The sequence below is a fragment of the Panicum virgatum genome, chromosome 2K (assembly GCF_016808335.1).
Source record: "Panicum virgatum strain AP13 chromosome 2K, P.virgatum_v5, whole genome shotgun sequence".
NCBI classification, from domain to species: domain Eukaryota; kingdom Viridiplantae; phylum Streptophyta; class Magnoliopsida; order Poales; family Poaceae; genus Panicum; species Panicum virgatum.
In genome coordinates this window covers 50016039-50028767 of record NC_053137.1, presented here as the reverse complement: position 1 = coordinate 50028767, position 12729 = coordinate 50016039, and the positions used below count along the sequence as shown (strand labels likewise).

At 48.6% G+C, this 12729-nt stretch overlaps 2 protein-coding genes across 3 annotated transcripts; one reads left to right on the top strand and one right to left on the bottom strand.

Moving 5' to 3' along the window:
- Window positions 1–3529: 3529 nt before the first annotated feature.
- LOC120682844 (bifunctional peptidase and (3S)-lysyl hydroxylase Jmjd7-like) lies at window positions 3530–5788 on the top strand. Its single transcript, XM_039964879.1, has 2 exons — window positions 3530–3906; window positions 4713–5788. The coding sequence occupies exons 1-2, from the start codon at window positions 3656–3658 to the stop codon at window positions 5551–5553; spliced, it is 1092 nt and encodes a 363-aa protein (XP_039820813.1). The 5' UTR covers window positions 3530–3655; the 3' UTR covers window positions 5554–5788.
- Window positions 5789–6497: 709 nt separating this feature from the next.
- Window positions 6498–11662, bottom strand: LOC120682830 (ATP phosphoribosyltransferase, chloroplastic-like). 2 transcript variants are annotated; one of them, XM_039964868.1, is made up of 12 exons: window positions 11266–11661; window positions 11095–11154; window positions 9816–9929; window positions 9351–9416; window positions 9150–9257; window positions 8977–9060; window positions 8361–8462; window positions 8164–8277; window positions 7997–8077; window positions 7345–7464; window positions 6817–6923; window positions 6498–6731 (listed from the first exon to the last, which is right to left on the bottom strand). In XM_039964868.1, the coding sequence occupies exons 1-11, from the start codon at window positions 11521–11523 to the stop codon at window positions 6828–6830; spliced, it is 1203 nt and encodes a 400-aa protein (XP_039820802.1). In that variant the 5' UTR covers window positions 11524–11661; the 3' UTR covers window positions 6498–6731; window positions 6817–6827. The 2 variants fall into 2 exon arrangements, with proteins under 2 accessions (XP_039820802.1, XP_039820795.1); XM_039964861.1 differs by having other exon boundaries at window positions 6498–6923; window positions 11266–11662.
- Between the last annotated feature and the right edge of the window lie 1067 nt (window positions 11663–12729).

The window sequence follows — 12729 nt, the reverse complement described above, 5'->3', positions numbered from 1 at the left end:
ATCTCTCTAGAATTAGTAACACAAGTAGTATCTCAGTCCATGAAATCCAAGGGCTAAGAAAATAAATTTAGGTAAAGAGTTAATATCAGAGCAGATAAAATCAATTCTGTGGGGTTAAGGTCCAATAATGATGTTTCATAAACTGAAGGAGCTTATCACCTACGCCCCTTTTCCCTTATCTGATCTACAACTATGCATTTGGAAAAAAAACATTATGAAATTACCTTTGTTGAAAATGAATCCCTTCTTGTGGTGAGTTTTGCATTGTTCTGTTGAACTAATTGTCTAAAAGATACATGATGAAGGTGCAAATATCAATCTACATATGTGTATATCCCAATCAGTCATATATAAGATTAACTCTGAAAAGGAAACTATGTTATTAAAAGGGTACATTTTTTAAAAAAAGAAAACCATAACAAAATAATCTTCAAAGCTTGCAAGCTACTACTGTGTATAAGTAGCAAACGCTGTAAGCAATATCGTAGCAAGCCATCTATGTGTGAGTAATATTTTGAGCTAATCATAGAGATAGGAAGGGTGTTTTTGATGGTTCTAACTTGGTATACCTAGAAACAAAAGATCCATCACAGCTCCAACTGATTATCTATTTTAGTGGTCCTGATGGGAGAAACAATTTGTAAATTTGAACCAGAATCCTAATAGGAGTAAGGCTCAAACTTAAACCATGTCGATTCAATGTTGTTGATAAAGTGTATCAGTAAAGGTGCTACCAGTTGCATAATAAGAGAACTGGCACTCTAACCTGCATGGATCCAGTTGATAAAGTGGGTCACTAAAGTATCTAACGAGGCTTTACTAACTACTCTAATTGTGCTAATTCAATGGAATTATCTTCAACATTTTTCTTAACTAAGAATAGGTATGGCAAGTGGCAGTACATAACAGCAGCCTTTAACAAGGTCAGCCAAGAATTCCATCTGAACATCAACATATATACTGGTTATTTCCCCTGATGAAATTTTTTGCTGGCTGGTGCTGAGTTTATAGCCTGCAAAGAATCAAACAAAGAATTAGGAATCTCTAAATTTATAGAAGGCATGTGCAGCTTTATTTTAACTCTTTTCCAGTTTACAATACGAAGTCTAATTCAATTGAAATATATATGAGGAACATAGCTATTTGCATGGTATTTGACTCAGTCAATATAAAAGAAAATATCAAAATTTGGAAGTGAAGGTCATACTAAAAGTCATGCAAATTAATAGTAGTAGACGTTGGGTAGTTTCTGTTCATTGGCTGGATGTAATATAACGAAATGCTTGGGAAATGAGAGTATCAGCAGCATTATATGTAGATATAATATCTGTCCATTAGATTAGAAAAGGGGGAAATTGCTTGGATAAGTTTGCTGTGCGGATTAGTGGAAATACTGGTTTGGAGTTGCATGAATAAATTCCACGATGTAGCATTTGTAGTACTTGAATTGCTACACATTAGTTACCAGGTAGGGAAAAGTGGATATGCACTGGAATTAAATCGAAACTGCAACGCTATAAGATGACCACAGATTCTACAACGGCTGCACAAGAGGAATTATGACCTCGCTGGACGGTAGACACAGGCCGAAGGGAGAAGCACCTCGTCCAGGAAGGCCATGGCGGCGCGATGGTTGGGGATGGCAGTGGCGATGTCGATGAACTTGATGCGCTTCATCTCTCGCTCGCAGCTCACGCGCCCCACGAGCGTCGTGTATGGGGAGGGGGCCACGGATGACGAGGATGGGGACGCCATGGCCTGGGCAGCCGCGGGGGAGGGGGAGGCGCTGGCGCAGGAGAAACTACGCCGGGCCGCGGCAGCGGCGGCGTCAGGCTGGGTTGGGAGCGCTGGGGTCCCCCAAACCCATCTCCATGGGACGCCACACGCGCCGACCTGCCGCACCACCTCGCCTGCGCGTGGGTCCCCGTGCACCGCCGCCTCTCACCCCCGCCGTCCGCTCCGCCCCACCGCCGGTGGGGGACCCGATTGGCGGCGTCCCAGTGGCGGATTTGGTCTGCTCCGTCGCCGCCTCCCACCTCCTGCTCTATCCCGGTCGTCATCAGCCGAGGTCCGCGCCCCCTCCCCCCTCCTGCTCCGTCTCGGTCGTTGCCGGCCTCCGCCTTGGTGGATCCCGGCGTATAGGCGGGGGATTCGTCTGGTGGCGGATCTAGCCAACAGCGTGGAGGAGGAGGCACGTGGGCAGCAGATCCGGCTGTTATGCGCGCACCACTGCCACTGCCTTGGTGGAAAACTTGACTGCGCGACGCACCAGTTCCCTGTAGCCGCCGAAGTTACTCGATGCGCCAGTGAGCCTTGCAGCTTCAGATCAATGGTGGGGGCAGCCTCTCTCGGATCAGCGGCGGCTCAAGCGGCCGGAGCAACGCCGCCCCAATACTACGCATGCAGTACTGCCCGGCCGGCCGGCCGCCGGGCCTCGCGATCCTAAGGGACACAGGAGGAGAGGAGGTGGTGGAGGAGGAGGAGGTGGAGGCGGCGGGGAGTAGGAGGAGGAGGAGATGGCGACGGTGGCGCAGATCCGCGGCGGGGAGGAGGAACGGCGGCGGTGGGGGAGGAGGAGCGGTGGCGGCGGCGGCACGCGGCGAGGAGGAGTGGTGGCGGCGGGCGAGCGGGACTACGAGCGCGCCGGCGAGGCATGCAGCCCGCAACACCCTGGCACGTCCGCGGCGACCGCCGCCTCACCCCGCGCAGCGCCTGCCGCGACAGGCGTGGCCGCGTGGGGTGGAGATGAAGACGGCTGGATCCGAGCAGAGACGAGGCTGTCTTCGCGAGGCGAGAGGAAAGCTCTAGAAGTAGAGATATTTACTGCTACAGTTGCATCGCGAGTGGAATGAATACGGACGCTTGATTTACCATCTGACGATGAAAGTTATTTTTACCGACGTGGACAGCCTCCCTGTGTGCCGTGGGAACGAACTTTCATCTATAGAAACTAGAACATTGCGCGGCGTTGCCACGCAGAAATATGCCCTCCAGTTCAGTTTTATTTTAAAAAATTGAACTACAAAAAGTCAGGGGGGATTTTCGTAAAATTGGTAGACTGCGGAGGTTATTTGGTAAATTTGGCGTCGACAGAGTACCGGTTGATTAATGAAAAGTTCAAGGGGTTTTTCATAAAATTGATGGACTTCAGAATCATTTTAACAAAGTCCAGGGTTTTTTTTACAAAATTCACGGAGTACGGCACGATTACTAAAAGTTCAGGGTTTTTTTATAAAGTAAGGCTCCACGAAGTCCAAGGGGTTTTCCATTAAATTGATGGACTCCGTGTTCATTTTAACAAAGCTCGAGGTTTTTATTGCAAAATTTACGTCTCTATCTATTCCGCGATCCGACGGCCAAAATTTTCGGAGCCGACGTGGCCCCTCTCCCTAGTCTGGAGCGCGACGCGCTTTCAGTAAAGAAAGATTAGCAAAAAAGGCCCAAATAACAATGAGCTGGAGCGCAATCTCCTCTTATCGGCCCAAAAATGCCCAAGAGATTTAGGCCCATGGTCTTGCTCTAACGAGTTGCGCCTTCCCCTCTTGAACCACTCTGCTCACTGCCGCGCCGCCGCCGCCAGAGCTCGCAAAACCATCGAGCAGCCAGAGCTGCAGCCGCCGCGGCGCCCGTGTCAGGCGGGCGCCGCAACGCGCCGATGGAGCGCGCGGTGAGGGAGCTGTGGGCGGAGTCCCGGGACCTGCTGGGCCTCGGCTCCCCGTCCCCTGACGACGCCGCCGACGTGCCGCGCTTGGACCTGCCCCCGACGCCGCTCGCCTTCCTCCGCGACCACGTCTCCCCGGGCCGCCCGCTCCTCGTCTCCGCCGCGGGCACCCTCCACTGGCCCGCCGCGTCGCTCTGGCCCACGGCCTCCTACCTCACCGACGCGCTCCGCTCCACCGCCGTCTCCCTCCACCAGTGGCGAAGCCAGCCTGACAAGTGACCTAGGGCAGAACAGTACCAGTGAAACAGTGCAACGCGCCACGGAAGGCGCGCGTGCAGGCTCGCTGGCCGCCGGTGCCCGGCGCTCCAGGCCTCCGGCCGTTCCGTCGCAGCAGCGCAGGGCCGCCGCAACCCACGGCGCCGGCCGCCGGCCGGCTCCGCCCTCCGTCCACCGGCCGCCGCCCCACGCCCCCCCCCCCCGGCTGCCTCCACCTCCGTCCACCAGTCGAGGCAGGCAGCAGGTGGCCAGGCGCGCGGCCGGCGGGAGGCGCCGCCGCCGAGGGCCGCCCGAGGCAGCCTGCAGCGGTGCACGAGACGGCCGGACGGTCGGACGGGGCGATGGGGCGACGGCCGGATGGGGCGACGGCCGACGGGCGGCCGGGCGGCGGGCGCAAAGGCCAGATGACGAGGCGACGAGCTACGGCAGGCGCAGGCGGGCAGGGCCGGGGGTGTGGTCGCGTCGCGTGGCTAGCTTGGGCTGCTGGCCAAGCGGCCACCAAACCCCACGCAAACCCTAGGCTGCGCTGGGCTGAAGCCTGAAGCGTCCCGCAGCCCAATACTCGGCCCACGAGCCACCAAGTCTCGGCCCAGTACGCGGTTGCCTGTCTTCCTCTCAAATTTCAGCGTCGTCCTCGCTTCTGGCAAGCGCCGCCGCGATTTGCTCCCTTCCCGGCGGCGTGGAGAACTGAGGTCTGAGGATATCCTCTACTGCTCGGCCAAGGGGACCTAGGGCGGCCGCCCGGGCTCGCCCTAGTGGTGGCTCCGCCCCTGGGCCTCCACCTCACCCCCGACGGCCGCGCCGACGCGCTCGCCCCGCACCCGGGGCGCCCCGGGTCCTCCTCCTCCATGTGCTTCGCGTCCGCGCACGTCCGCCGCGTCGACTTCCCCACTGCGGTCCGGCTCATCGGGGGATCCGACCCGGCCGCCGGCGTGGTCGCGTACGCGCAGCAGCAGGACGACTGCCTCCGCGGGGAGTACGCGGCGGTGGCCGGCGACGTGGACGCGCACGTGCCCTGGGCCAGCGAGGCGCTCGGCTGCCTCCCCGAGGCCGTCAACCTCTGGATCGGCAACGGCCACTCCGTCACCTCCTTCCACAAGGACCACTACGACAACATCTACGTCGTCGTCTCCGGCGAGAAGCACTTCCTGCTGCTGCCCCCCACCGAGCACCACCGCCTCTACGTGCGCGACTACCCTGCCGCCCGCTACGTCGCCGAGGAGGACGCAGGAGGAGGGGAGCACCAGCTGAGGCTTAAGCTGGAGATGGAAGAGCCCGGGAGGATCGTGCCGTGGAGCAGCGTCGACCCGTGCCCGGCGTCGCCGGAGGAGATGGCCGCGCAGGCGTCGTCGTTCCCTCTCTACTTCGACGGGCCGGCGCCGATCCGGTGCACGGTCCGAGCCGGCGAGATGCTCTACCTGCCAAGCATGTGGTTCCACCATGTCAGCCAGAGCCCAGGGCCCAACGGGCTCACCATTGCTGTCAACTACTGGTACGACATGCAGTTTGACATCAAGTATGCCTACTTCAACTTCTTGAGGTCGCTGGACATTGATGGTTGTTCATCGAGCAAAGCTGGTGCTTTGGAAGATGATCTCGAGGAGAAGAATGATTGAGGGCGACGAATCTATTCTGATTAGCAGATCAACAGCTCTGCAAGCTTTAGAAGTAGTTGCCGGACGCGTGGAAACCGATTAACCGGCTGTGTATGTTTGTACATCATTTGCAGTTGTCAATTGGCCTATCATACTCGATATGGTTGCAACTAGAACATTTGATTTGGTGGCGCATTGGCGAAGTTTGGCTGCATCCACGAAAGAGAAGATGAATTTTGCATTGTGCCCATGCGTTCCTCTCTGTTTCCAGTGGTGTTGCTTGCATTCAGCAGGTCTAAGAGTGATGGTTCGTGCAATATGCGTCATAAACAACTGGGGGGATGGATTATCTTTGCAGAAACCAGAGGTCAAGACCAGCTCAAGAACGGCATGGCGTGGATAAAGAACATCACGGGTGAGATGGTTGCTGTACAGGCAGGATGAAATTTGAAATCGGGGTCAATGTGCGCTTACTTCGGGGAAGGTTGACAAGGAACATGAAGCTATAAGAAACAAGGGAGTTTCTGGTGTGGAAGAAGTGAAAGGAGGGCAGAGATTATCAGCTTGTTATGGAAAAGAGGGGGCACATTCTGGTGTGGAAGAAGTGAGAGGAGGGCAGAGATTATCAGCTTGTTATGGAAAAGAGGGGGCACAGTTTCTCATCTGGTGTGTGTGTGATGATCAGACTCCATTGTGCACTTGTAGTTGTGTCAGTCAGCGGCGTATCTGCTTGATTGCTGTGTATGTTGGGAGTTTGTCTTTGCTTATATGATTTGTTTCTTCTGTATTTAAGTACGAACTCCTCGTAAAACCTTTTGGCTTCGCTACTCAAAGTCGGAGCGCTTCCCCATGTCTAAAAACTTCTTGTGGTCAATACACGATACTTGTAGTCTACAGATGCATCAAAGCTCGGAGGATAAATATAGAAGGGCACGAGACTTTTTTGTTTTGAAACACAGGGCACGAGACTTGCCACAAGGGGCAACGAACCTTACTGGCTCTTTATTGAAACATGATATTGCCGATTACTCGGCGCCACAAGGAGTAAAGTCAGGCTATGAACAAATACACACGCACATACAACCGCTATGAACACACCGCTGGGAATGCGGACGGTCCAACAGATGACTGGAGTACAGACCAAAATTTCCCGAAGAGGTACACGTACACTGACAGATATTCCACATGGCAGCTCACTTCTGCATATGGGTCGTTTATATACTTCAGTAAGGACCAAATAGTGCGGTGCAGAACAGAGAAAGTTGGAAGAGACCGGAAGCTGACCATGTGCCAAGCTATAACCCGAGCTCTGAGAGCAGATTGCGCCACCTCGGCGTCTCCTCGTCAAATATGTAGGTCAGCTTTGTTACTAAGACTCCGCTGCCACCAATCTGCAGTTCCAAATACAGGGATACAGATATTAGTATCGTTAGTGTCATCAACATCAAGAACCATGCAGGTTCAGAAGAGATAATTATATAACTTAGCATGAAATGGGTTCTGATAATTTCTGGTAAGAGCTCCAACAAGTTGGATCACTTTGCTATGTGCAGAAGAAAGGAATAAAAGCTTTTATTTTAATCTCATTAGAGCGGAGGAAAAGTTTGGTGCCTTCGACAGCTACAAACAAAGCATAAACCTGATCTCGATCCTAACACTCAAATGCAATGCTAGAACACATTGCTTCAGGAGAATTACATTTAAAATTTGCTTAGGCTAGTTAATGGAGAATAATCATCTTTGAACATGTCATTAGATTAAGAATTTGATCTGAGTGTTTAAACAAATGAAAGGAGTAGGTAACAATCTTACAGATCTCAATTGTTGGATAGACTTGTAAAGCAACTTTTGTGGAACAACCACATTAATAGCATAGTATTCCACATCAACTTTGCCATCACGTCTGCAGTAGACAGGACTTATAGTCGGGCCCTGTTCACATCAACATGGAGTAAATGAAATCATAAGCAAGAGTTTAAAATATAAGAATCCAATCTCAACATTCCAAATTCCTAAAGTTTCAATTATAGATAATGACTAATTTGTTGTCAGTTATATAAATAGAATAATGTCAATATAAATTCCAAGAGGAATAACAGATATTGCATATATATAATCAGAATAATGTTAGTACTTAGTAGGAACCACCACTCTCAGTCCAAAGGCCCAGAAGTACCCTCATCATGGAAGAAAAAGAAAAAGAAAAGAACAAAAGATTTGTATTTCCTGATTTTAGTGGGCAATTTAAACGATGCAGATTAATCAGATATGGTTCATGTGGATATTGGAGCTGCTACAGTTGTATAATGAATAAATCAATATTTTGGCCACAGATATAGTGTCAATGCATGATGAATGCAGCTCTATTTCAAACATGAAGATAATCATTTTACCACAAAAGTGATACAATACCACTTTCCAGAAGATAATGGTTGTTGCTAGTTAATATATTCCCAATTATTACCTGCAATCCACATAGCGATGTCTGGCTAAGAACTCTCTCTGCCACTTCTTCTGCACTGTTGCCCCTCATGTTTGCTGTGACCTAATTTAACAAAAAAAGTTACAGCAATTTGAGCAATCAACCCAATATAATCATGCATGCATAAGATATAGAAAATTAAGACTTACCATTAACTCTGTGGTTGCTCTGAGGTGAGCTTCTAATCTTTCAAGCAACTCATGAGTAATCTCCAACACACCTTTACGCTTGTGCAGAGATTTCCTACTCGCTACAAGAGTGGCCTGCATAAAATTTTATATCTTAGAAAAGGAATGATTTTTCCTATTAGAAAAAAACAACTGGGAGTTAGAGAGATAAGATTTACCTGGCTTTGCACAACCACACCACCTTCAATTTCCTTCAAATTATTCTCACGCAAGGTCGTCCCACTACTCACGAGATCCACAATAGCATCAGCCATACCCATCTTCACAGGAAAACAGGAAATTAGCACCATGCACTAACCTTCATAGCCTCTTGCTATATTACCTCAACAACTTAAGTTAATAAAGAAAAACACTAGAACACATTTCAGTATACCTTACAATAATAAATGAAAAAGTTGAACCATGTGGCGAGTTAAAAGTTCAGACACCCATAATCGACATCAGTCTTATATTACCCATACAGAATTCATCCCAGCAGTCATAACTACTAGAGCAAGAACATACAAAGGCACAGCGATATCAGTAGTACACAAAATTCTATTTAAAATCCTAATTTGTGGACAGAGCAATGATTAACGTATGCTAATACAAAATGTTGGCATTTACATTCTCTCAAGATCTAAATGCAAGTACCATTGTGGAGCAGAAATGGCGACCTAACTATTGGGCCATCCAAATTCCAAATAAGTACATGGATGAAGCAAATGAAAAAAGAAAGAAAGGTGAAGTTGCATGAAAACAGAAGAAAGTCGAATGAAGAGAAAGCAATCTCACAGGAGGATATGACTCAAGAGCTCCATCAGCAGATAAAAAGCGAACATGCTTAAAACCTTTCTCTCTTAAGAATTTATCACCTAGCTGCAGCACAATAATATAACATGGGTCGATTATCAGCAAAGCAATGTTCATGTGTTAGGGGTTTGGAATTAGACTGCTTGGGTGCCTACATATCCAAATCCTGTAACAACACGTAGTGGCCTTTCTTCTGTCCATTCAGGCATCTTTAACAAATCCTCTAGAGTATTTATGTTTTCAAAAATGCCTTCCTTAGGTACCTGGTCACACAAGTTGACTGCTTCAGATATAAAAATTAAATTAGGAATAGTTCGACTAGTACTGTGAATGTGCTTGGATTCATAGCACCATACCGCGAGGGACAAACGACAATGTCCAAACTCAAGAGCATCGTGGACAACTACTAAATCCTCATTGCCCTGGCAACAAAATTTAAGTAAGCACAAACCAGATAAATATTCTTCGAAACAGATCAAAATTCACATAAAGAATATTATGACTCAGCATACACAATATATGAGTCGACAGCCTCCATGTGTGCAGTAACCATGAGGCAGCTAAGTCTACAGATAAGATAATGAAAAATGACCGCACATCACACGTACACCTCTTTCACATCATTATATAGGGGTAGAAGGTGCAACGTGCAATAGTTACACTATTATTTTCATCCATGGACCGATATTGTTAAATGGTGTCTATTGAATAGGACTTCATTTTGTAACAAAAGGAATATTAGATATTCAGCTGAAGCATCTAGGACTGAAAGCATACACAAACAGAGCAAAAATATTTAAGAGAATTGCCCAAAAATTTACCTTCCCGTACTCACTGACTATGTCAAAACCCACAATACCAAGGTCAAGATCCCCTGACTGCAGTTTACGAACAATATCCTTGGGCCTCTGAAACCAAACCTCCAAGTTTGGGATCTGCAAAAGGATGAAAAGATATCAGCCCATTGGATTAAAACTGAGGGAGAATTCTACTGCAGCTAACTATCACTTGATACGCTCCCCAATGTGTCGACCAGCTGCCCACTCATAGCAACACATTAAGGAGGTACAGAGTTGAAATAAGGGGAAAGGAAGCAAGGTCCCCATGGCCCATGCTACCAGATACCATTGTTACATGGATTATACTAGCTCTGTACTTACAAAAATGAGAGGCAAAAAGAACAAGAACTGTATCAATGTTTTAGTCAATGGACAAATATTGCCAAATAATGTTGCATGGTAAGGCTGAGACACTATGAATGAGGGTGAGTGTATAACTAAAACATGGATGCTTGGATTCATTATAAAAAGAGAAAACCACAATAACAAGAAGGGGAACATACAAGACAACGATCCAGGCTATATTGTTGGACATTAACTATATTCAGGCAGATACTATGATTCCACATTGTATACTATTGCACTTTTAAATACAAAGTCTTCTTGCATGCAACTATTAATCAGATGTTTGGTTCAACGCTATTGCATATAACTCCAGGTCTGCAGATAATAGGTGGTACTAGTTTTGCTTCCAGGCAGGGCTTTAGTGACGACAGTGATGTGAGGGTGCTTTAAAAGGTTAGTACCCAACGGAAACCTTCTTGATTCTTGAATTTAAATGATTACTCGAAAATGTTAGTAACCCATTTGGCCTAAATTTCTTGACTACTTGTAACATATGAGTATATGACACAAGCACATTTTGCTATCTTACATGGTTTTGCTACATGAATATCGCAGGATTCTTATCTAGGCTCACATTAGTGCAGGGTCAATAGACACCATGAAACGTGTATTTGGCATTGCTCCCACCAAACATCAAACAGGCTTTGCATCTCACTTGCTAACTGTTAAGCTTACCTTACAATAACCTACTCTGGGCAATAATTTTACTTCAACTATCTCTTACAAACAAATCTACGGAGACGGAGTAGAAAGCGAGACTGTACTGCTCATAAACCCCATTATCCTATCTCAGTGAATAAGGAACCAAAGGCTTTCTGATTCTAAACCTACCCACAACAACTGGTCATCTCCCTGCCATATTCATCAGATGGCAACCGTAATTCAATAAGAGAGAACATAGGACTGTAAACCTCACCAGCGGGATGTCCGCAGTGTACTGCCGCGGGTTGAGCTGTCTCACGGACAATTGGCAACTCTGCACCATCAACCAAAAACAGCAAAACAACAACGATGTCAGCAAACCGATCATAGAATTCAAGTTTCCAGCTCAGAAACGGAAGCACGCGCAGGAGAAGGAGTGCCGAACCTTGAGGAGGCTTAGGGTTTGCTCGGCCATGCGGCCCTTGCTGGGGAGCCCGATACGGACGACGGTGCGGTCCGCAACCGGGGGCGCCTCCGCCACTGGTATAGCCGATACGGCGGCCGCGGAGGCCGCGACCCGCGGAGCGAGAGAGCGGGCCCTCGCCGCCGGCGAAGGCCGGAGGCCGAGGCGGAAGCTGGGCTGTGGCGCAGGTGACTGGGATAGAGGGAGGCCCGTAAACTGCACCGCCAGCATCGCCGGCATTTTGGGGGGTTGGTGGGGCGGGCGGCGGCTCGCTGCCGTTATTCGGTGGAGTGAGGCTGGCGGCGGTGTGCGGCGGCGCACGGAGCGGGTGAAGTGAACAGCAGAGAATATGCGGCGCGCGAGGCTTTGGTGCCTAGTGCGGCGGGTCCGGGCCCCGTTCAGGGCCGCTTACAGCCCGATATGGTGAGGCTGGAGGCCCAAAACCATTTTTGGTGTATTTTATATAAATGCCAATTTCCAGTTTTTCCACTAAAAAGGCCTCTTTGGAACCTTTCTGGAACGAATCCATGTCAACCTTTATTGTTTGCAAATTGAATAGTATGTATGAAAATATTTTAGATAGTTTTTTTTAAGACACAGACAGTGAACAAAGAGACAGTAGTGTAGGAGCCGAGCCATTCATTCACTAAAATAGAAGGATAAGAGTGTTTTGCAACAAAGCGACGCCGACAATTTTTTTGAATCGAGGAAAACCCTATTTCCATTTATAAAACGGAAATACCATTCGTTCAGACAACTTACTGAGGGCGCGTTTAGTTCCCAAAAATTTTCACCCAAAAATTTTCACCTCCCCTTTAAACACATGTACGAAGCACTAAATGTAATTAAATAACAAAACTAATTACACAGTTTGGATGTACATGACGAGACGAATCTTTTAAGCCTAATTAGTGCATGATTAGCCATAAGTGCTACAGTAACCCACATGTGCTAATGACGCGGTCAAAGGCCTCAAAAGATTCGTCTCATGGTTTCCAAGTGAGTTCTGAAATTAGTTTTTTAATTAGTATCCGAAAAGTCCTCTCGACATCCGGTCAAAGTGCTGATTTGACCTCCAAAAATTTTTGCCGGGGGAACTAAACGCGCCCTGAGGAAAGCGAGGGGGGACCAGAGTGAGAGAGGGTCAAGACGAAACTGGAAGTGCAGACCACGCAGGGCCTTGAGACTGTCTACCAAAGCCTAGGATTCCTAGGGAGAGTTTTACTTATTACAGACCACGGAACAGAACACACGTAAGGATCGCAAGACAGGTAGAGCAGAAGAAGCCCCCCTAGGTTGAAGGGTGATCAGTCCTCATCTTCAGATGGCTCCTCTTGCGGCGATGCGGGTGTCTGAGACAAGTTAAGCGACGCCGACATGCATAGCGATGAAGACCACAAATGTAAGCTACCGGCATTTCATAGCAAAAATGGTATCGAAACCATC